Source organism: Pristiophorus japonicus, chromosome 13, assembly GCF_044704955.1.
Source record: "Pristiophorus japonicus isolate sPriJap1 chromosome 13, sPriJap1.hap1, whole genome shotgun sequence".
Classification (NCBI taxonomy): domain Eukaryota; kingdom Metazoa; phylum Chordata; class Chondrichthyes; family Pristiophoridae; genus Pristiophorus; species Pristiophorus japonicus.
Window position 1 is genome coordinate 101,362,285 of NC_091989.1, and position 25,188 is coordinate 101,387,472.

The following is a 25,188-nucleotide window of genomic DNA, read 5'->3' on the forward strand; positions in this document are numbered from 1 at the left end:
ACAGGGCTATGGGGAGAGCGCGGGGCAGTGGGATTAGTTTGGGATTGAATTTTTCGAGGTGGTAGCCAGGAGGGTGGATGAGGGCAGCGTGTACGATGTAGGGTACATGGACTTTAGCAAGGCTTTTGATAAGGTCCCACATGGTTGACTGGTCAGGAAGGTTGAAGCCCATGGGATCCAGGGCAAAGTGGCAAGTTGGATTCAAAATTGGCTCACAGGCAGGAAGCAAAGGGTAATGGTTGATGGGTGTTTTTGTGACTGGAAGGATGTTTTCAGTGGGGTTCCGCAGGGCTCAGTACGAGGTCTCTTGCTTTTTGTGGTGCACATCAATGATTTAGATTTGAATATAGGGAGTCTGATTAAGAAGTTTGCAGATGACACTAAAATTGGTTGTGTAGTTGATAATGAAGAGAAAAGTCAGGGCTGCAGGAGGGTATCAATCTACTGGTCACCTCTACCTGGGCAGAGCAGTGGCAAATGGGATCTAATTTGGAGAAGTATGAGGTAATGGGGAGGACTAATAAGGAAAGGGTATCCACATTAAACGGTAGGCCAAGTGTAGATGAAACTTCTTCTCTCAGAGGGTTGTAAATCTGTCGAATTCGCTGCCTCAGAGAACTGGGTCATTGAATAAATTTAAGACTGAGATAGATAGTTTCTAAACCGATAAGCCATTAAGGGACTATGGGGAAGCGGGCAGGGAAGTGGACCTGATTGTATTGAATGGCGGAGCAGGCTTCACCTATTTCTTACGTTCGTATGACACTCCACAAAATTAAAATTAGTTTCTCAGGCCATTATCTTTGTTTAGCTGTCAATATGCGGTTAAATCCCCAGTTATACCTAATCTAAAAGGGCCGAACCGTTAACAGGGTGTTTAACAGCAATATTACTGTGGAACAGGCGAGATTACCGTCTGTTTCACTGAGTTCCCCAATTACACTGTTGGCTGGGTGGGGCGGGACCGGGGGCTCAAAGCGTAGCCAGTGTCGAAGCAGTGAACGACTGGCCACAACGTCAGGATTTCTGTGGTTAGACGTGCACATGCTAGGTTCTGAAGTTGTAATCAGTAACAAAGGGTCAATACTGGTCCTGCACTGTTATAACCCACTGCAAGTCACAGGCCCGTGTGCCTGCACACCCTCCTCCGTTTATTCGCCGTGTACATTTCTACAACGCAGGCTACGGATGACTCACCGACAAGCTCTTGTTGCCGGGGGGAGGGATGTGGTGACAGGGTGGATGTGCTGATTGTTTGAGTATCAAACTGCGGGCGGGCAGACTGTGCATTGCCATCCTTATCCCTCTTCCCCTTCAGCCAGTACGTTTCAATTTCCACATTCCCCTGTACAGAAACAGCAAAAAAATAAAGTTCGAGAGAAGCTGGAAGAAACAACAGAAATGTTCCAGTGCTCTGCCCCACTCCCACTGTGTTACCCATTCCCACTGTGTTCCCCATTCCCAGTGTGTTCCCACATTCCCAGGGTGCTCCCCACTCCCAGTGTGTTCCCCATTCCCAGTGTGATCCCCATTCCCAGTGTTTCCCCCCCACTCCCAGTGTGTTCCCCATTCCCAGTGTCAATGTCGGGATCACCCACACTCGATAAATATTGGGACCACCCACATTCGGTCAATGTCGGGACTACCCAAACTCGGTCAATGTCGGGACTGACCACACTCGGTCAATGTCAGGACCGCCCACACTCGGTCAATGTCGGGACCACACGCGGCCAATGTCGGGACTGACCACACTCGGTCAATGTTGGGACCATCCACATTCTGTCAATGTCGGGCCACCCACACTCGGTCAATGTCAGGACCACCCACACTCGGTCCATGTCGGGACTGACCACACTCGGTCAATGTCGGGACCATCCAAAATCAGTCACTGTCAGTACCACCCACACTCAGTCAATGTCGGGCACATACAGGAAGTACACACTGTAGTGTCACACACACACACACACTTTACAGTGTTAATAATACACTGTGCACAATGAATAATTCAGAACAGGTGGACGGGAGTTTGTCACAACTGTACCTTGATTGTAATTGTCCCCCGCCGCTCGAATATGAAAGGGCTGTGTGTAAGATGTTCATAGGTGGCACCACTCAATTGGATGTGCATCTCCTGATGGAAAAAGTACGCATCGGTGCAGGTAGTTAAACATTTTTATCAAAACAACAAAAACACCAGCAAGGTTTTAAAGTCAGAAAAGTGTAACACAGCCTTTAATAATAGAGTAACACAGCCTGTAATAACCGAGTAACACAGCCTGTAATAACAGAGTAACTCAGCCTGTAACATAGAATAACACAGCCTGTAATAACAATGTAACACAGGCTGTAATAACAGAGTAACAGAGCAGCATGGAAGCCAGTCATAAGAACATAAGAATATAAGAAATAGGAGCAGGAGTAGGCCATGCGGCCCCTCGAGCCTGCTCCGCCATTTAATACGATCATGGCTGATCTGATCATGGACTCAGGCCCACTTCCCTCCTCACTCCCTGTATTCCCTTATCGGTTAAGAAACTGTCTATCTCTGTCTTAAATTTATTCAATGTCCCAGCTTCCACAACTCTCTGAGGCAGCGAATTCCACAGATTTACCACCCTCTGAGGGAAGAAATTTCTCCTCATCTCAGTTTTAAATGGGTGGCCCCTTATTCTAAGATTATGCCCCCTCGTTTTCGTCACCTCTATCACATTCTCTCTGCATCCACCTTGTCAAACCCCCTCATAATCTTATATGTTTCAGTAAGATCATCTCTCATTCTTCTGAATTCCAATGAGTAGAGGTCCAACCTTCTCAACCGTTCCTCATAAATCAACCCCCTCATCTCTAGAATCAACCTAGTGAGCCTTCTCTGAACTGCCTCCAAAGCAAGTATATCCTTTCTTAAATATAGAAATAAAAACTGTACGCAGTACTCCAGGTGGCCTCACCAAAACCCTGTCTAACTGTAGCAAGACTTCCCCGCTTTTATACTCCATCCCCTTGCAATAAAGGCCAAGATTCCATTAGCCTTCCTGATCACTTGCTATACCTGCATACTAGCCTTTTGTGTTTCATGCACCAGGACGCCCAAGTCTCTCTGTACTACAGCACTTTGCAATTTTTCACCATTTAACTTATAATTTGCTTTTCTATTATTTCATAAATGACTTAGTTGGATCTGTGTATCTAAGTTTTCTGATGACACCACATAAGATGGCAGAGTAGCGCGTGTGGATGGGAGCAGAAAGTTGCAAAAAGACAATGATAGATTCAGTGAGTGGGCAAATTGGCGGCAGATGCAGTTTCTTGGAGGGAAGTGTCTGTCACCCACTTTACCCTCAAGCAAGATCATTTGTAAACAGTGAGAAGATCAGAACTGTGGAGGAGCAAGAGAGGTTTCAGGGTCCAAGTAGAGACATCAGTGAATGGACAGGTACAAAGATTAATTTGGAAGGCTGATGGAATCGTGTCCTTCAACTCCAGGGCTGGAAAACAAAGAGTGGAGATGATACAACATAAACCTCTTGTCAGACCCAGTCTGGAGTAATTGCGTTCAGTTCTGGCCTCAGCATCTCAGGAAGCATATAGAAACATAGAAATTTAAAGTGCGGAAGGAGGCCATTTCGGCCCCTCGTGTCCGTGCCGGATGACGAAGAGCTGCACGGCCCTCGGTCAGCAGCCCTGAAGGTTACATATAAACCTATGAACAAAGAACAATGGCGGACAGGTAAAGAGCATCTGGCCCAACCAGTCCGTCCCTGTAAGGTTCGAAAATCCACAGCCGCATTTTATTGAAACACCCTAAGGACAAGAAAACTAACATGGGATCGTTCTATTCATTTTAAATGAACATTTTTTGGCCACCAAACCTCAGACCAGGCAGGCTGGGAAACTGAGGGCGGATACAGACATTGTGGAGTCTGGCTCACAAGCGAGACAGATGTACTGGCCAATGGGGGAAAAGTGCATTCTGGCAGGCCAATCAGGGGTTGATCGGGCCTGAAGCGGGGAAATCCTCAACCAATAGGGACTACCCGGCCCAGTTTGAAAATATGACTCACCTCTAATATGGACAGCGGACAATAGCCCTGAGATCACTGCAGTAATGGCCCAGCGAAGGGGAGGCCCAAACCAATTGACTCCCAGGATTGTAACAAAGGACCAGCAGACTTTTAGGCACCAATGTGCACTGAAACAATACCCCTGTCCTCACATCTATCTGTACTTGTGACATCTTCTGATGAAATATTCAAAGCTATCTCCCCACCCAAACTTACACAATGGACCACCAACTGAGTTTGAGTGCGAAAAGGCCAGAACTAAATTGGTTCTAGGACCTACAGAACCACTGGGGGTGTAGAAGCAGCAGGGTGTGGAAGCAGTTGGAGAGCTTGGAGCTTGGAGCTAGCAGCTTGCAGCTTGTATCCAGAGAGAGCTCTCTCTCCCTCTCGCTCTCGCTCCACCAGAGGAAGAAGCAGCAGTTCCGCAGACGAAGCCACCGAGACTGAAAACCAGCAGGCAGTGGCAGTGACTTCCCACAGCTGAGCTGAGCAAGGAAACCAACCAGAGGTTGGAGGTTGGAGTCAGCTTTTGGGAGTTGAGTCAGCTTTTCACATGGCCCTCGCTCTGGGGAAGGTGTGCTTAACTCCAGCAGCTTTTTGCTTAGGAGCCAACCGAAAGGCAAAGAGAAGAAACCAACGCAACATCGAGGAGGAAAACCGAAATGGCCAACAACGTAAAACCCACCCCAGAGCGACACCGAGCTGAAAGAAGTGCCCCCAGAACCCCGGAGTTGATAGGATTGTGAGTGTAGCCCAAACCCCGTCACAGACTCAATTTAGGATAGGAATTGGTAAGAAAGGTGGAAGTGGGAGGTGTGGTTGTGTGTGAGTGGGATGTTTTAACCTCTTATTTTCCCCTTCCCTGATGCGAGATTTTTCGTGTTGTTGAGTGAGATTGTGCCATTGCTGCTATTTATGACCTCTTCCTATGCCCTCTATCTTGGTGTTTACTATTCTAAATAAACAACATTAGCCATTTTGTACTCTTACCCACTGTGTCTGGTGCCTCATTACTCACCCATCCTTGTCATGTATTCAACCAGCAATGTAACCCATGTATAATCTGACCTAAGTTGTACACTGTGAGAACAATGACCACTAGGTGGTGAACTTGTGGGAGACATTCTTAACCTGGACCTTCAGAGATAAAAGGGGAAGCTCCACCACTTCCTGCACTTGAGTGCTAAGGAATAAAGGACAGGTCACAGACTGACCTTCCCTCAAGCATGGGCCTCGTGTGCATTTATACTGTATAGTAAGGACGTATCAATCCTCATAAACCGCACATACAGAACCCCAGGGGAGTGTGGATTCGAACCCACACCCCAAGCTCCCCTTACAATGGCGACCACGAAGCGACGTGCATTGAGTGAGGGTGATGAGACAGTCAGTCTTGGTGGAGAGGAGTATAAAATGGAGGGTAGGATTGCTAGGTATGTAACAGCAAGGATAAACTGCTCAAGGAAGTGGGTGCAGGCGCTGCTGAGGGCTGAACGGCCTGAGGACGCAGCAGCCAGGTGGACGCAGAGTAAAGATTATAAAAGATCAGTGGAAAAGGCAGTGTGCCTGATGTACTTTCAGAAGCAAATACAGGTTTTGGACAGGCAGGTAGATGTCCTGCAGAAAGAGTTAGCTGAGCAGAGAGAGGAGCGAGTAAAGACCAGCAAAGAAAGGGAAAAGCTAGATCAGGATTTAAAGTGGGAGAGGCAGGAATGAGAGAGGGATGGAGAAAGCTATCGCAACCACAGGGAGTACCGTCAGTCCCAGGTAACTGAGCGAAAAGGAAACGTCAGGGGACTGCAGGAGGAACTTGCCCAGGCTCAGAACCAGGGAAGGTTGGGAGAGGGAAAGACTCTCCAGCAACAGGCTGCACTTCAGGCGTGTCACAGCAGGGCAGAGGCGGATCAAATTGATCGGCTCACCCTGGCTCTGGCTGAAGCCAAAGCAGCCCTTGTTCTAGCCGGAGCAAAAGCTCTGGAAGTGCCCGAGACTCGAATCCCCACCCGGCCCGATACCAAAGCTCTGGCCCTAGCTGAGGCAAAAGCCCTTGGCTGGGCTGAAAGCCAGGCATCCAGTAAAGGAGTGGTGTGCCTTATCAGTCCAGCCGAGGTGCGGAGTGGGGAGCAGAGTTAAACAGGCTGTGGGGAGGAAGAATTCTACAGGCCCTCTCCCACAGCCCCATTGGGGATCCCGGAGAAGAGGCAGGGTGAAATGCTGGAATCTAAACCTCCGGGACCAGCCCCAATGTGCCCCATCAGGCAGAGTAGATTCGGAACACCCACAGTGGGTCAGGCTGGGGGTCCCCTACAGAACCAATATGTGCTTCCCCACAGTGTGACCCAGCTGTGGCAGATGGTGGCCCATGTGAATAAACTTACCCGAAAAGGAGATCCCTCTGTCCACTTTATGGAAGTAGAGCAGGTAGGAGACGTAAATGACTGCGATGAGGCTGAACAGAGCAAAGTAAGAGGGGTCAGCGAACAGTGGTTGCTCTCCAGGAGGGTATCCTGGAGGCCATGGGGTTGATGACGGCTGTCCGATCAATCGGGTACAGGCCACTGTCCAGAGACCCGGGGAGACCCCCCAGGTGTTCGCTGATCGACTGTGGCCAGTGTATGAGGAAGCCAGTGGGGGGAATTTGGACCGAACCCAGCTGGATGCACACCGACATGGTTGCTGGCTGCGTGCACTGGTGGCAAACAGCCTGCCGGAGTTGCGCGCCCAGGCCAACCTGTGGTTCGATTTCAGAGACCCCCAAGCCACAGAGGAGACAGTGCTGAGGCAGCTGACCCTCTCTTTTCACAATGGCAGAATCGGGGGGGGGGGGGGAGAAACCCACCAAGGGAGAGTGGAGGCAAGAAGGGAATTGGCAGGAAGGCAGAGAGGTGGTTTGCTACAGGTGCGGGGAGACAGAGCACATGAGGAGGGAATGCCGGGATCCGAGGCAGGAAAAGAGAGATCCACAGACCCCAACCTCAGCCCCAGTCTCCGTGGCCACAAGCCCTCCCAGATCAACTGTGCCCAGCCCTGCTGCCCCACTCGAGAGTCTCCACGCGGCTCTGCAGGCACTCCTTACCCAGACTGGGAAGGTCGCAGCCCTGACCGGGGGAGAAGTCCCTCAGGCCCAGACCAACACCCCCCAATGACTCGTTCCCGAGGAACCCGTGTACCTCTGCCCGGTCACCTATGATGCGTGGAGCAGACCACGTGTCATGATGGGGGTTGAGGGGGTCCGGGGGGAGCATCTGCTGGACACAGGGGCCTCGTGCACCCTAGACAACCTGACCACCTCACCCCTATCCAGTGGGATCCCCTACTGCCTAACCAGCTTCACTGGAGAAGAATGCGAGGGCTTCTTCTCCAAACCACTGCAGATACACATAGGCCCCCTCCACACCATGCGGAAGTGTGTCCTTCTGCCGTGGGAGGGAGTGGGTAAAGGCATCCTAGGGGCAGATTTCCTCAGCGGCCAGAAAATTCTGGTCGACCTGAGGAACCACTGTCTGTGGGGCACAGCTGACACTGGGGAGGGGGAAGGTACAGCAGTCATCCAGGGGAAGCAGGGAAAGGGTTCCCTCTGCAGTGTAAAGCCGAAGGAGGAATATGACCTCGGAGCTCTAGTAGACGGCACCCCGATGATCGATCAGGCTTTTGTGCGGGCCAACCTGGTGACATTTGCCAGGCATAAGCACGACTGTGGACGGGTAAATGGGGTCGAGGTCAGAGTAGATGGGGACCCCATATCTAAGCCCCAGAAGCAGTATAATTTTCCCAGGGAGGCTGAGGCAGACCTGGAGGTCGCATTGGGATCTCTAGTCAGACAGGAAGTGTTGAGACCAATAGCCACACATGTGAACTCTCCACTTTGGCCGGTTAGGAAACCGGACAATTCTTGGAGGGCCACAGTGGACTACCGAGTCCTCAACAAAAATATCCCTGCCTGTGCGCCCACAGTGGCAGCCGTAGCCAACCTAGTCACAGCCATCCCCGCGTCCGCAGCCGTCTTTACGGTGCTGGGCATCTCGAATGGGTTTTGGTCCATCCCGCTGCACCTTTACATTCAAAGGACAGCAGTATACCTGGAACTGTCTTCCCCAGGGCTTCCACAACAGCTCGAGCATTTTTCATCAGTGTATGGCCAACTGTCTGAAAGAGTTCAGCAGACCCAGACAGCTAGTCTAGTATGTGGACGAACTGCTGCTATTCTCTGATTCGGAGGAAGAGCACGGTCCCCTGCTGGCAGAGCTGTTGGGACTGCTGCACGAGGAGGGTTTTAAAGTAAACCCGAAGAAGGCACAGATCGGCCAGACAGAGGTAAAATTCCTGGGGCTGACTATGTGGGCAGGGGAGAGAGCCATTGATGAGGCTAAGAGGAGGGCAGTTCAGGAGTTACTGGCTCCGACCAAAGTTACAGGGGTGAGGTCATTCCTGGGTCTGACCAGTTACTGCAGGGACTTCATTGAGGATTACGCAGCCATTGCAGCCCCCCTACTCCGGCTCCTGCGCAAAGGCGTGGAGTGGGAGTGGGATGAGGACTGTGATGCAGCGTTTAGCCGCCTCAAGGGAGACCTGCAGAAAGCTCCGGCCCTGGGAGCGGTAGATGAGGGCGAGGAATTTTTCCTGGAGGTAGCAGCCAGCGGGGATAGCTTAACTCCTGTGCTGTTGCAACAGCGACACGGCCAGCTGAGGCCGGTGGTCTACTCCTCCAGGGTCCTCACTGAGGTTGAGAGGGGTTACTCAAACTGTGAAAGGCATCTGCTGGCCACCCACTGGGCTGTGAAGCGGTGGCAGATATTTACAGAAGTGTTCCCAATCACCCTCCTCACTCATCACACCCCCACTCAGATGCTGCTGGATGGGAGAATTAAGGATGGGACAGTGAGCAGCATACGCATTGCTGTCTGGACCCTCCTGCTCTCACAGATGGATTTGAGAGTAAAAGGGATGTGTGAGCCCTGACTGGCAGCCAACATGCTGTACCCCGGGAAAGCCCACCGTTGCTCTGTTGAGGGAGTCTGCGACGTGGACATAGGGCTCCGGGCGGGGATCCATCCCCACGGCCGGGAGATCTATGTTGACGGGTCCAGCACGGTGGTGGCGGGGGAAAGGCTCACAGGGTGCAGGATTTATGATTCCCAGGCAGGCATTGCCAGGGCCATAAAGCTCCCAACCACCATGAGCGCCCAGCATGCTGAACTGTCGGCAGTCATGTATGTAGTCACCCACCCCGACGAATTCCCACGGCCCTATACCATCTGTTCAGATAGTATGTTCACCTGCAATGCCTGCACGGAGTACCTAGCCATCTGGTCCCGTCGCGGGTATACATGTGCAGACGGTAAGCCCCTGGCCATAAAACCCGTACTGCAGCACATCATGCAGGCAGTCGGGACCGGGGCAGACATTTGTATTCACAAAGTAAAGGCCCATTACAAACATGAGCCCAGGGCTGCAGGGAACCAAAAGGCAGATCAACTGGCCAAAGAAGGAGCCCGAACGGGAACCAAGTGGAACCCGCTCGAGGCAGGCCCCATAGTAGCTATCCGGGGCGGACACGGGACACAAGGGAGCGCAGGGGTGGCTTTGGCCCCAGACCTCCAGCAGGTACAGGCACGAGATCCCGTCCTCAAGTCTGTCATGGACAAGCTGACTGCGGGAGAAAAGGTCGAAGGACCGTACGGGGGCACAGGCATCCATGTTAGGAAGAAGATGTTGTTTAAAGGAGAGCAGTGGATAGTGCCCCAGCAGCACCAGAGGGAGTTCCTTCAGCAAGCCCACGCAGGCCCTGGAGCTGGACACCCCGGACCGGAGGTCACCTGGCAATGGGTGGAACAGGTTGGGTGGTGGCCCCAGCTCCGGGAAGACACTCGTGAATTTTGCGCGAACTGTCTTGTCTGTGCAACCAATAATCCAGATCCCCAGAAAAGAAAGGTGTCTCTAGGACACGCAAGGAGGGTAGAGGGACCATAGCAATCGATACAAATCGATTACATAGGGCCCCTACCTGTGGCACTGCCTGGTTTTGGTGGACACATTCACAAAGTGGGTTGAAGCCTTCCCTTGCCGAACAGCCGCAGCAACGGGGACCGCCAGGATATTGGTTAGGGAGGTGTTCTTCAGATGGGGACTTCCACAGTACGTGGAGTCTGACCGGGGGAGCCACTTCACAGGACAGGTCATGCAGGCTTACCTTAAGGTGCTGGGGATTGAGGGGAAGTGGCACGTCGCCTACAACCCCCAGTCCTTGGGGCTAGTGGAGCATATGAATAGGACCTTGAAAGAAAAACTCAGGAAGAAGACTGGGGTTTCCCCGCAGAGGTGGGTAGAGAGGTTGCCCCTGGTTTTGATGGGGATCCGGGCCAGCCAGTCGAAAAGCATGAGGTATTCCCCATACGAGCTCATGACTGGAAGAGCCTGCGAACCCCCACCGATGTACTTGCCCCGGTCCTGACAGAAGCTCAGGTAATCAAGGTGAATAGGGACCGCTTTACCAAGAGTCTGTTGGAGCACCTCAAGCAGATTCACCGGCAGGCGGCCACTAACATGGGGAAGCAGCATCAGACCAACCGATTGCTGCTGGAACCGAGCAAACACCACGAGTGGCAGGTGGGGAACCAGGTTATGCTCCGCAACTTTAAAGGGTGGGAGTCTTTGAGCCACTATACATGGGGCCTTATAGCATTGTCGACAAGGCAAGCCCCATGGTATACGCGGTCAAGATGCCCTGCCGGGTTAAATGGTTTCACGTTAACCAATGTAAACTGTTTAACCCCAACAAGGCAAAACCTCGTGGGAAAGGGCAGCCCGGAGGGATAATCCCGATGGGAAGCCCAGGCCCCCAGCCCACCACTGCAGCCCCACCGATCCCACCACAAGGAGCAGTGAGTTGCTTCACAGGTACAAACTACCCACAGATTTGCGACCCACAGGAAGGGGGATTCCCAGCTTACATATGGGACGAGGACTCACCTCCACCCATTAGGAAATCTGCACGGACTCCGCAGCCAAGAGTGCCACCGTCCCTAGCAGCCTGTTTTACTTTCCCAAGAGGTACTCGGGGAAAAGGGCCGCGCAGGGCAGGCAGCCAGTCATTGGACGTGACCACGCAGCCAAGATCTCCTGACGGGGAAGGGGTTGTACCGGAGACAGTGAGGAGCCTGTCGGGGCTAGCCTAGCCTTCGGTGCGGACAGCCCAGAGCCTGCAAGCGAAATCGTGGCGGCGGGTCCCAGCAGTGAGTGGTCCCTGGAAGAACAAGAGTCTCCTGACAGGGAAGGGGTTGTACCAGAGGAAGGGGCCACCGACAGTGAGGAGCCTGTCGGGGATAGCCGAGCTTTTGGTACAGACAGCCCAGAGCCTGCAGGAGAGAGGGTGGCAGCGGGTCCCAGTAAGTGGTTCCTGGAAGATCTGAGGAAACGCTGTGAGAGTATCACTGCGAGTGGTTTCGGGTGAAACCCTTGTACAACCCAAAGCCCCCAGAGGATACAGGAGTCCCCGGCAGTGAGGAGCCTGCCGGGGGAATTTTCATTGCTCCCGAGGGCAGTGAGCCATCCCTGGAGGGGGTGAGGGGCTGTACCAGCCCAGTAAGCACCACCCGAAGCTCGGGGGACACCTTGGCAGGGGAGATAGAGGGGCCGCGGAGGTCGGTCCGGCCCAAGAGGGCAAAGGAGAGGTGGTCTCCCCACGACATTCCCCCGCATAAAAGGAAAACCAAGGAGCATCCCAAGGATTAGCACAGCCACCCGGGAAGGGTGGCAAGCAGGTTAAAAGGGAGAGCAGTAGGTGTGTACAGATATATATAAAGATTTCTCTAGTGTAGTGGGGCTCAGGTGGCCTCTCCAATATAGGGAGTATAACAGTGAGGCTTTTGAGCCAATAGGATAGGGAGTCTGGACTTTTTTTTCTCTCACTTCCTCTTTTGTGTAAGGTTTGTTTGTTGTTTCAAGTGTTTATTAGTTAAAACCCCTTGAATTCCACAGTAAAATTGCGGTTTGCGGTCAGACCGATCGGCACACACAGTTTAAACCCGTGCAGGGGTACTGTGAGGTGAGTGGAAAATGGGGGAGGGATGAGCCAGGGGGCTCAGGGTTTTTGAACCAAATGAGGTTTTGTCTTTCAGAAGAGGAACCAGAGGTGAGGAAAATCCTGCTCCTGTGCACCTACGTCGGAATGTGCATCGGCTCCCGGGGAGAGACTAAAGAAGCCATTATTTTTGGATGCTCAGCGGGGCAGGCACCGACCATCATCCATAGGGGAAGGTGGCCAGGGTGGTTGGGGTCTAATTCCACTAGATACTCCAGCCACCCCGGGGTCACATATGGGGAAGCATCAGTCTCCTGCCCCAGCATTGAGGTGACCGCATTCCGGGTTAGGGTAGTGGTTGGGAAGAGGTTTCGCCTGACCTGTAAGGGGCACCTCCCGGTGGGAAGGTGGCAAGGACATGGCAAACCCAACAGCAGATTGGGAAAGACTGGACAACAGCACCCACCGGACCATCACGGGCACCCAGGGAGGAGTGAGTGTGTTTTGGGATAAATGGTAATAGGCGGAGTTAGGAGTGTATGTGTGCATGTGGGGATCAGAGAAGATATACCCGGCAGGCATCTCCATAGCGTTCTCCCGACAGTGGCGGGATGAAGGGGAGGGGATGAGATGGGACCGGAGCATGGTCGCATGCATAGTAAGCCACCCCAGCTCCATCCACGCCACCGAGTTAGGCGCACACCCCAGACAGCCCCTGCCCACAGCCCCGACCGAACCAACTGATACGGACAGATGCCCTACCACCACCCAGGGACCACAGAACGGTTTGGTTTTGCTTCCCACGGACAAGCTACTATACCGGGGGGTCCACTACGCCATGGCCTCTGTCATCCTAAACCTTACCGAGGTGCACCTACCTGAGTGGTGCCCAAAAGAGACAGAACGCCTCTACCAGGCTCTCCTTCGAGAAATGTTCAGGACATTCTACGAGCTCGATTTTGGCTATTTGAATAAGACTTTGCTGTACCGTTTACAACCCAAAGAGAACGCCAAACCGAAAAGACACAGAAGAGGGATCTGGAATGATGTTTTTACCGGTTTCAACACCGGGGCACCAATGATTAATAGCATGGACAATGATGTAGCACATTTCGGATACCACATTCCATTTTTACCAGAGCACCTGACAGATCTGTTCAAAGCAGCACAAAAATCCCAGAAACATTATTTCACCCTACAACAAAAAAACAGTAAAATTGGGAGCCCAGATAGCTGATTAAATTCAAGGCCCTGGTGGGATTGGAGATTGGACGTAGAGGTCCCGGCCTGGGACCGCATCCTCTCTCATGCCCTGGTAGTGGCACAGCTGATCATTGGAGCCGATTTGCTGGTGATCCGCTGCCAGCTTAGGAGAAAGGGCCGTCGTTTAAAAATTGAGAAAGCTATGCGGGAGGCCAAGTCAAAGGCCAAACGAAAAGGGAGGGCTAGCAAAGTCTATGCAGTATGACGGGACTGATTGTACGAGCCGAATGTATTGCACTGTAAAGAAAAGTCTGTACCTTGTAGAAGGTCCGTACCTCCCTATCTGTAATACTATGATGTGTGATACTATGTACTATTATGATTTTGGTGAAGGGTATTGGTTGAGAAGCATTTTTACATTTTCAGTATTGTATTGATTCCAAATGTATGAATACCATTGGTGTATTTTAATGTTTTATCGTGGGTTTGGGTAAGATTTGAGGAAGATTGGCTCTGTGAGAGGGAGTGTTTCAATGGGGGAGTGTAAGGTTCGAAAATCCATGGCCGCATTTTATTGAAACACCCTAAGGACAAGAAAACTAACAGGGGATCGTTCTATTCATTTTAAATGAACATGATTTGACCACCAAACCTCAGACCAGGCAGGCTGGGAAACATGAGAGCGGATACAGACATTGTGGAGTCTGGCTCACAAGCGAGACAGAGGCACTGGCCAATGGGGGAGAAGTGCATTCTGGGAGGCCAATCAGGGGTCGAGTCAGGCCTGAAGCGGGGAAATCCTCAACCAATAGGGACTACCCGGCCCAGTTTAAAAAATATGACTCACCTCTAATCAAATTATGAATGTGGACCATCATCTACCTAATTAATATGGACAGTGGACAATAGCCCTGAGATCACTGCAGTAATGGCCCATCAATGGGGAGGCCCAAACCGACTCCCAGGACTGTAACAAAGGACCAGCAGACTTTCAGGCACCAATGTGCACTGAAACAATACCCCTGTCCTCACACCTACCTGTACCTGTGACATCTTCTGATTAAATATTCAAAGCTATCTCCCCACCCAAACTTACACAATGGACCACCAACTGAGTTTGAGTGCGAAAAGGCCAGAACTAAATTGGTTCTAAGACCTACAGAACCACCAGGGGTGTAGAATCAGCAGGGTGTGGAAGCAGTTGGAGAGCTTGGAGCTTGGAGCTGGCAGCTTATTGCTTGTATCCAGAGAGAGAGCTCTCTCTCCCTCTCGCTCTTGCTCCACCAGAGGAAGAAGCAGCAGTTCCACAGACAAGCCACCGAGACTGAAAACCAGCAGGTCGTGGCAGTGAATTCCCACAGCTGAGCTGAGCAAGGAAACCAACCAGAGGTTGGAGGTTGGAGTCAGCTTTTGGGAGTTGAGTCAGCTTTTCACAGGGCCCTCGCTCTGGGGAAGGTGTGCTTAACTCCAGCAGCATTTTGCTTAGGAGCCAACCGAAAGGCAAAGAGAAGAAACCAACGCAACATCGAGGAGGAAAACCGAAACGACCAACAACGTTAAATCCACCCCAGAGGGACCCGAGCTGAAATAATTGCCCCCAGAACCCCGGAGTTGATAGGATTGTGAGTATAACCCAAACCCCCTCACAGACTCAATTTAGGATAGGAATTGGAAAGAAGGGTGGAAGTGGGAGGTGTGGTTGTGTGTGAGTGGGATGTTTTAACCTCTTATTTTCCCCTTCCCTGTTGCGAGATTTTTCGTGTTGTTGAGTGAGATTGTGCCATTGCTGCTATTTATGACCTCTTTCTATGCCCTCTATCTTGGTGTTTACTATTCTAAATAAACAACATTAGCCATTTTGTACTCTTACCCACTGTGTCTGGTGCCTCATTACTCACCCATCCTTGTCATGTATTCAACCAGCAATGTAACCCATGTATAATCTGACCTAAGTTGTACACTGTGAGAACAATGACCACTAGGTGGTGAACTTGTGGGAGACACTCCTAACCTGGACCGTCAGAGATAAAAGCGGAAGCTCCACCCACTTCCTGCACTTGAGTGCTAAGGAATAAAGGACAGGTCACAGACTGACCTTCTCTCAAGCATGGGCCTCGTGTGCATTTATACTGTATAGTAAGGACGTATCAATCCTCATAAACCGCACATACAGAACCCCAGGAGAGTGTGGATTCGAACCCACACCCCAAGCTCCCCTTACAATGGCGACCACGAAGCGACGTGCGTTGAGTGAGGGTGAAGAGACAGTCAGTCTTGGTGGAGAGGAGTATAAAATGGAGGGTAGGATTGCTAGGTATGTAACAGCAAGGATAAACTGCTCAAGGAAGTGGGTGCAGGCGCTGCTGAGGGCTGAACGGCCTGAGGACGCAGCAGCCTGGTGGACCCAGAGTAAAGATTATAAAAGATCAGTGGAAAAGGCAGTGTGCCTGATGTGCTTTCAGAAGCAAATACAGGTTTTGGACAGGCAGGTAGATGTCCTGCAGACAGAGTTAGCTGAGCAGCGAGAGGAGCGAGTAAAGACCAGCAAAGAAAGGGAAAAGCTCGATCAGGATTTAAAGTGGGAGAGGCAGGAATGAGAGAGGGATGGAGAAAGCTATCGCAACCACAGGGAGTACCGTCAGTCCCAGGTAACTGAGCGAAAAGGAAACGTCAGGGGACTGCAGGAGGAACTTGCCCAGGCTCAGAACCAGGGAAGGTTGGGAGAGGGAAAGACTCTCCAGCAACAGGCTGCACTTCAGGCGTGTCACAGCAGGGCAGAGGCGGATCAAATTGATCGGCTCACCCTGGCTCTGGCTGAAGCCAAAGCAGCCCTTGTTCTAGCCGGAGCAAAAGCTCTGGAAGTGCCCGAGACTCGATACCAACGCTCTGGCCCTAGCTGAGGCAAAAGCCCTTGGCTGGGCTGAAAGCCAGGCATCCAGTAAAGGAGTGGTGTGCCTTACCAGTCCAGCCGAGGTGCGGAGTGGGGAGCATAGTTAAACAGGCTGTGGGGAGGAAGAATTCTACAGGCCCTCTCCCACAGCCCCATTGGGGATCCCGGAGAAGAGGCAGGGTGAAATGCTGGAATCTAAACCTCCGGGACCAGCCCCAATGTGCCCCATCAGGCAGAGTAGATTTGGACCACCCACAGTGGGTCAGGCTGGTGGTTCCCTACAGAACCAATACGTGCTTCCCCACAGTGTGACCCAGCTGCGGCAGATGGTGGCCCATGTGAATAAACTTACCCAAAAAGGAGATCCCTCTGTCCACTTTATGGAAGTAGAGCAGGTAGGAGACATAAATGACTGCGATGAGGCCAAACGGAGCAAACTGCTCCTGTTCTCACTGTGTCAGGCTCTCTCTGCTGAGAGTACGAGGGGTCAGCGAACAGTGGCTGCTCTCCAGGAGGGTATCCTGGAGGCCATGGGGTTGAACGACGGCTGTCCGATTGACCGGATACAGGCCACTATACAGAGACCCGGGGAGACCTCCCAGCCGTTCGCTGATCGACTGTGGCCAGTGTATGAGGAAGCCAGTGGAGGGCATTTGGACCGAACCCAGCTGAATGCACACCGACATGGTCGCTGGCTGCGTGCACTGGTGGCAAACAGTCTACCGGAGTTGCGCGCCCTGGCTAACCTGTGGTTCGATTTCAGAGACCCCCAAGCCACAGAGGAGACGGCGCTGAGGCAGCTGACCCTCTCTTTTCGCAATGGCAGAATCGGGGGGGGAAACCCACCAAGGGGAAGGTGTGTGAGATCCGCCCCGGCTCTGCTAAGAGAGAGTGGGGGCAAGAAGGGAATTGGCAGGCAGGCAGAAAGGTGGTTTGCTACGGGTGCGGGGAGACAGGGCACATGAGGAGGGAATGCCGGGATCTGAGGCAGGAAAAGAGAGGTCCACAGGCCCCAACCTCAGCCCCAGTCCCCGCGGCCGCAAGCCCTCCCAAGCCAGCTGTGCCCAGCCCTGCCACCCCACTCGAGGGTTTCCTCGCGGCTCTGCAGGCACTCTTTACCCAGACTGGGAAGGTCGCAGCCGTGAGCGGGGGCGAAGTCACTCAGGCCCAGACCAACACCCCCCAGTGACTAGACCCCGAGGAACCCGTGTACCTCTGATGCGTGGAGCAGACCACGTGTCATGATGGGGGTTGAGGGGATCCAGGGGGAGTATCTGCTGGACACAGGGGCCTCGTGCACCCTGGTTCATGTAGACAACCCGACCACCTCACCCCGATCCAGTGGGATCCCCTACTGCCTAACCAGCTTCACTGGAGAAGAATGCGAGGGCTTCTTCTCCAAACCACTGCAGATACACATAGGCCCCCTCCACACCTTCTGCCGTGGGAGGGAGTGGATAAAGGCATCCTAGGGGCAGATTTCCTCAGCGGCCAGAAAATTCTGGTCGACCTGAGGAACCACTGTCTGTGGGGCACAGCTGACACTGGGGAGGGAGAAGGTACAGCAGTCATCCAGGGGAAGCAGGGGAAGGGTTCCCTCTGCACTGTAAAGCCGAAGGAGGGATATGACCTTGGCGCTCTGGTAGATGGCACCCCGATGATCTATCAGGCTTTTGTGCGGGCCAACCTGGCAACATTTGCCAGGCATAAGCACGACTATGGACGGGTAAATGGGGTCCAGGTCAGAGTAGATGGGGACCTCATGTCTAAGCCCCAGAAGCAGTATAATTTTCCCAGGGAGGCTGAGGCAGACCTAGAGGTCGCATTGGGCTCTCTAGTCAGACAGGGAGTGTTGAGACCAATAGCCACACATGTGAACTTTGGCCGGTTAGGAAACCGGACAATTCTTGGAGGGCCACAGTGGACTACCAAGACCTCAATAAAAATATCCCTGCCTGTGCGCCCACAGTGGCAGCCGTAGCCAACCTAGTCACAGCCATCCCCACGTCCGCAGCCGTCTTTACAGTGCTGGACATCTCGAATGGGTTCTGGTCCATCCCGCTGCACCTTTACATTCAAAGGACAGCAGTATACCTGGAACTGTCTTCCCCAGGGCTTCCACAACAGCTCGAGCATTTTTCATCAGTGTATGGCCAACTGCCTGAAAGAGTTCAGCAGACCCAGACAGCTAGTCTAGTATGTGGACGAACTGTTGCTATTCTCCGATTCGGAGGAAGAGCACGGTCCCCTGCTAGCAGAGCTGTTGGGACTGCTACACGAGGAGGGTTTTAAAGTAAACCCGAAGAAGGCACAGATCGGCCAGACAGAGGTAAAATTCCTGGAGCTGACTGTGCAGGCAGGGGAGAGAGCCATTGATGAGGCTAAGAGGAGGGCAGTTCTGGAGTTACTGGCTCCGACCGGTGAGGTGAGGTCGTTCCTGGGTCTGACCGGTTACTGCAGGGACTTCATTGAGGATTACGCAGCCATTGCAGCCCCCCTACTCCGGCTCCTGCGCAAAGGCGTGGAGTGGGAGTGGGATGAGGACTGTGATGCAGCGTTTACCCGCCTCAAGGTAGACCTGCAGAAAGCTCCGGCCCTGGAAGCGGTAAATGAGGGCGAGGAATTTTTCCTGGAAGTAGCAGCCAGCGGGGATAGCTTAACTCCTGTGCTGTTGCAACAGCGGCACGGCTAGCTGAGGCCGGTGGTCTACTCCTCCAGGGTCCTCACTGAGGTTGAGAGGGGTTACTCAAACTGTGAAAGGCATCTGCTGGCCACCCACTGGGCTGTGAAGCGGTGGCAGGTATTTACAGAAGTGTTCCCAATCACCCTCCTCACTCATCACACCCCCACTCAGATGCTGCTGGATGGGAGAATTAAGGATGGGACAGTGAGCAGCATACGCATTGCTCGCTGGACCATCCTGCTCTCACAGATGGATTTGAGAGTAAAAGGGATGTGTGAGCCCCGACTGGCAACCAACATGCTGTACCCCGGGAAAGCCCACCGTTGCTCCATTGAGAGGGTCTGGGACGTGGACATAGGGCTCCGGGCGGGGATCCATCCCCACGGCCGGGAGATCTATGTTGACGGTTCCAGCACGGTGGTGGCGGGGGAAAGGCTCACAGGGTGCGGGATTTATGATCCCCAGGCAGGCATTGCCAGGGCCATGAAGCTCCCAACCACCATGAGCGCCCAGCATGCTGAAATGTATGTAGTCACCCACCCCGACGAATTCCCACGGCCCTATACCATCTGTTCAGATAGTATGTTCACCTGCAATGCCTGCACGGAGTACCTAGCCATCTGGTCCCGTCGCAGGTATACATCTGCAGACAGTAAGCCCCTGGCCATAAAACCCCTACTGCAGCACATCATGCAGGCAGTAGGGACCAGGGCAGACATTTGTATTCACAAAGTAAAGGCCCATTACAAACATGAGCCCAGGGCTGCAGAGAACCAAAAGGTAGATCAACTGACCAAAGAGGGAGACCGAACGGGAACCAAGTGGAACCCGCTCAAGGCAGACCCCATAGCAGCTATCCGGGGCGGACAGGAGACACAAGGGAGCGCAGGGGTGGCTTTGGCCCCAGACCTCTAGCAGGTACAGGCGCGAGATCCCGTCCTCAAGTCTGTCATGGACAAGCTGACTGCGGGAGAAAAGGTCGAAGGACCGTACGGAGGCACAGGCATCCATGTTAGGGAGAAGATGTTGTTTAAAGGAGAGCAGTGGATAGTGCCCCAGCAGCACCAGAGGGAGTTCCTTCAGCAGGCCCACGCAGGCCCTGGAGCTGGACACCCCAGACCGGAGGTCACCTGGCAATGGGTGGAACAGGTCGGGTGGTGGCCCCAGCTCCGGGAAGACAGTCGTGAATTTTGCGCGAACTGTCTTGTCTGTGCAACCAATAATCCAGATCCCCAGAAAAGAAAGGTGTCTCTAGGACACGCAAGGAGGGTAGCGGGACCATGGCAATCGATACAAATCGATTACATAGGGCCCCTACCTGTGGCTATGGGAGGGTACCGGTACTGCCTGGTTTTGGTGGACACTTTCACAAAGTGGGTTGAAGCCTTCCCTTCCCGAACAACCACAGCAGCGGGGACCACTAGTATATTGGTTAGGGAGGTATTCTCCAGGTGGGAACTTCCACAGTACGTGGAGTCTGACCGGGGGAGCCACTTCACAGGACAGGTCATGCAGGCAACCCTTAAGGTGCTGGGGATTGAGGGGAAGTGGCACGTCCCCTACAACCCCCAGTCCTCGGGGCTAGTGGAGCGTATGAATAGGACCTTGAAAGAAAACTCAGGAAGGAGACTGGGGATTCCCCGCAGAGGTGGGTGGAGAGGTTGCTGCTGGTTTTGATGGGGATCCGGGCCAGCCAGTCGAAAAGCACAGGGTATTCCCCATACGAGCTCATGACTGGAAGAGCCATGCGAACCCCCACCCATGTACTTGCCCCGGTCCTGACAGAAGCTCAGGTCATCGAGGTGAATAGGGACCGCTTTACCAAGAGTCTGTTGGAGCACCTCAAGCAGATTCACCGGCAGGCGGCCACTAACATGGGGAAGCAGCATTAGACCAACCGATTGCTGCTGGAACCAAGCAAACACCACGAGTGGCAGGTGGGGAACCAGGTCATGGTCCGCAACTTTGCCTGGATGTGAGTCTTTGAGCCACTATACATGGGGCCTAACAGCATTGTTGACAAGGCAAGCCCCATGGTATACGCAGTCAAGATGCCCAGCCGGGTGAAATGCTTTTACATTAACGAATGTAAACTGTTTAGCCCCAACAAGGCAAAACCTCGTGTGAAAGGGCAGCCCGGAGGGATAATCCCGACGGAAAGCCCAGGCCCCCAGCCCACCACTGCAGCCCCACCGATCCCACCACAAGGAGCAGTGAGTTGCTTCACAGGTACAAACTACCCACAGATTTGGGACCCACAGGAAGGGGGATTCCCAGCTTACATATGGGACGAGGACTCACCTCCACCCATTAGGAGATCCGCTCGGACTCCGCAGCCAAGGGTGCCACCTAGCAGTCTGTTTTACTTTCCTGAGAGGTACTCGGGGAAAAGGGCCGCACAGGGCAGGCAGCCAGTCACTGGGCGTGACCCCGCAGCCAAGGTCTCCTGACGGGGAAGGGGTTGTACCAGAGAAAGGGACCGCCGACAGTGACAGGCTTGTCGGGGCTAGCCTAGCCTTCGGTGCGGACAGCCCAGAGCCTGCAAGCGAGATAGAGGTGGCGGGTCCCAGCAGTGAGTGGTCCCTGGAAGAACAAGAGTCTCCTGACAGGGAAGGGGTTGTACCAGAGGAAGGGGCCACCGACAGTGAGGAGCCTGTCGGGGATAGCCGAGCTTTTGGTGCAGACAGCCCAGAGCCTGCAGGAGGGAGGGTGGCGGCGGGTCCCAGTAAGTGGTTCCTGGAAGATCTGAGGAAACGCTGTGAGAGTATCACTGCGAGTGGTTTCTGGTGGAACCCTTGTACAACCCAAAGCCCCCAGAGGATACAGGAGTCCCCGGCAGTGAGGAGCCTGCCGGGGGAATTTTCATTGCTCCCGAGGGCAGTGAGCCATCCCTGGAGGGGGTGAGGGGCAGTACCAGCCCAGTAAGCACCACCCGAAGCCTTGGCAGGGGAGAGAGAGGGGCCGCGGAGGTCGGTCCGGCCCAAGAGGGCAAAGGAGAGGTGGTCTCCCCCATACATTCCCCCGCATAAAAGGTAAACCAAGGAGCGTCCCAGGGATTAGCACAGCCACCCGGGAAGGGTGGCAAGCAGGTTAAAAGGGAGAGCAGTAGGTGTGTACAGATATATATATAAAGATTTCTCTAGTGTAGTGGGGCTCAGGTGGCCTCTGCAATATAGGGAGTATAACAGTGAGGCTTTTGAGCCAATAGGATAGGGAGCCTGGACTTTTTTTTCTCTCACTTCCTCTTTTGTGTAAGGTTTGTTTGTTGTTTCAAGTGTTTATTAGTTGAAACCCCTTGACTTCCACAGTAAAATTGCGGTTTGCGGCCAGCCCGATCGGCACACACAGTTTAAACCCGTGCAGGGGTACTGTGAGATGCAGACAGAGTGGAAAATGGGGGAGGGATGAGCCAGGGGGCTCAGGGATTTTGAACCAAATGAGGTTTTGTCTTTCAGAAGAGGAACCAGAGGTGAGGAAAATCCTGCTCCTGTGCACCTTCGTCAGAATGTGCATCGGCTCCCGGGGAGAGACTGAAGAAGCCATTATTTTTGGATGCTCAGCGGGGCAGGCACCGACCATCATCCATAGGGGAAGGTGGCCAGGGTGGGTGGGGTCCAGTTCCACTAGATACTCCAGCCACCCCAGGGTCACATATGGGGAAGCATCAGTCTCCTGCCCCAGCATTGAGGTGACCACATCCCTGGTTAGGGTAATGGTTGGGAAGAGGGTTCCCCTGACCTGTAAGGGGCACCTCCCGGTGGGAAGGTGGTGTTGGCTCAGGAAGCTGAGCAAGGACATGGCAAACCCAACAGCAGATTGGGAAAGACTGGACAACAGCACCCACCGGACCATCACAGGCACCCAGGGAGGAGTGAGTGTGTTTTGGGATAAATGATGGGAGGCGGAGTTAGGAGTGTATGTGTGCATGTGGGGATCAGAGAAGATATACCCGGCAGGCATCTCCATAGCGTTCTCCCGACAGTGGCGGGATGAAGGGGAGGGGATGAGATGGGACCGGAGCATGGTCGCATGCATAGTAAGCCACCCCAGCTCCATCCACGCCACCGAGTTAGGCGCACACCCCAGACAGCCCCTGCCCACAGCCCCGACCGAACCAACTGATACGGACAGATGCCCTACCACCACTCAGAGACCACAGAACGGTTTGGTTTTGCTTCCCACGGACAAGCTGCTATACCGGGGGGTCCACTACGTCATGGCCGCTGTCATCCTAAACCTTACCGAGGTGCACCTACCTGAGTGGTGCCCAAAAGAGACAGAACGCCTCTACCAGGCTCTCCTTCGAGAAATGTTCAGGACATTCTATGAGCTCGATTTTGGCTATTTGAATAAGACTTTGCTGTACCGTCTACAACCCAAAGAGAACGCCAAACCGAAAAGACACAGAAGAGGGATCTGGAATGATGTTTTTACCGGTTTCAACACCGGGGCACCAATGATTAATAGCATGGACAATGATGTAGCACATTTCGGATACCACATTCCATTTTTACCAGAGCACCTGACAGATCTGTTCAAAGCAGCACAAAAATCCCAGAAACATTATTTCACCCTACAACAAAAAAACAGTAAAATTGGGAGCCCAGATAGCTGATTAAATTCAAGGCCCTGGTGGGATTGGGGATTGGACGTAGAGGTCCCGGCCTGGGACCGCATCCTCTCTCATGCCCTGGTAGTGACACAGCTGATCATTGGAGCCGATTTGCTGGCGATCCGCTGCCAGCTTAGGAGAAAGGGCCGTCGTTTAAAAATTGAGAAAGCTATGCGGGAGGCCAAGTCAAAGGCCAAACGAAAAGGGAGGGCTAGCAAAGTCTATGCAGTATGACGGGACTGATTGTACGAGCCGAATGTATTGCACTGTAAAGAAAAGTCTGTACCTTGTAGAAGGTCCGTACCTCCCTATCTGTAATACTATGATGTGTGATACTATGTACTATTATGATTTTGGTGAAGGGTATTGGTTGAGAAGCATTTTTACATTTTCAGTATTGTATTGATTCCAAATGTATGAATACCATTGGTGTATTTTAATGTTTTATCGTGGGTTTGGGTAAGACTTGAGGAAGATTGGCTCTGTGAGAGGGAGTGTTTCAATGGGGGAGTGTAAGGTTCGAAAATCCATGGCCGCATTTTATTGAAACACCCTAAGGACAAGAAAACTAACAGGGGATCGTTCTATTCATTTTAAATGAACATGATTTGACCACCAAACCTCAGACCAGGCAGGCTGGGAAACATGAGGGCGGATACAGACATTGTGGAGTCTGGCTCACAAGCGAGACAGAGGCACTGGCCAATGGGGGAGAAGTGCATTCTGGGAGGCCAATCAGGGGTCGAGTCAGGCCTGAAGCGGGGAAATCCTCAACCAATAGGGACTACCCGGCCCAGTTTAAAAAATATGACTCACCTCTAATCAAATTATGAATGTGGACCATCATCTACCTAATTAATATGGACAGTGGACAATAGCCCTGAGATCACTGCAGTAATGGCCCATCAACGGGGAGGCCCAAACCAATAGACTCCCAGGACTGTAACAAAGGACCAGCAGACTTTTAGGCACCAATGTGCACTGAAACAATACCCCTGTCCTCACACCTATCTGTACTTGTGACATCTTCTGATTAAATATTCAAAGCTATCTCCCCACCCAAACTTACACAATGGACCACCAACTGAGTTTGAGTGCGAAAAGGCCAGAACTAAATTGGTTCTAAGACCTACAGAACCACCAGGGGTGTAGAATCAGCAGGGTGTGGAAGCAGTTGGAGAGCTTGGAGCTGGCAGCTTATTGCTTGTATCCAGAGAGAGAGCTCTCTCTCCCTCTCGCTCTCGCTCCACCAGAGGAAGAAGCAGCAGTTCCACAGACAAGCCACCGAGACTGAAAACCAGCAGGCAGTGGCAGTGAATTCCCACAGCTGAGCTGAGCAAGGAAACCAACCAGAGGTTGGAGGTTGGAGTCAGCTTTTGGGAGTTGAGTCAGCTTTTCACAGGGCCCTCGCTCTGAGGAAGGCGTGCTTAACTCTAGCAGCTTTTTGCTTAGGAGCCAACCAAAAGGCAAAGAGAAGAAACCAACGCAACATCAAGGAGGAAAACCAAACCGACCAACAACGTTAAATCCACCCCAGAGGGACCCCGAGCTGAAATAAGTGCCCCCAGAACCCCGGAGTTGATAGGATTGTGAGTATAACCCAAACCCCCTCACAGACTCAATTTAGGATAGGAATTGGTAAGAAAGGTGGAAGTGGGAGGTGTGGTTGTGTGTGAGTGGGATGTTTTAACCTCTATTTTCCCCTTCCCTTTTGCGAGA

The 25,188-nt window shown here is 52.9% G+C and overlaps 1 protein-coding gene across 1 annotated transcript in view; it reads right to left on the reverse strand.

The window, feature by feature from the left end:
- Positions 1 to 1,117: 1,117 nt before the first annotated feature.
- Positions 1,118 to 25,188, reverse strand: part of LOC139278155 (soluble guanylate cyclase 88E-like) — a 120,361-nt gene continuing 96,290 nt past the window's right edge. The window contains exons 9-10 of the mRNA XM_070896811.1: positions 2,042 to 2,131; positions 1,118 to 1,345 (exon numbers count right to left, since the gene is read on the reverse strand). Of these exons, the coding sequence (XP_070752912.1) occupies positions 1,118 to 1,345; positions 2,042 to 2,131 (318 nt within the window). The remainder of the gene's footprint in view (positions 1,346 to 2,041; positions 2,132 to 25,188) is intronic.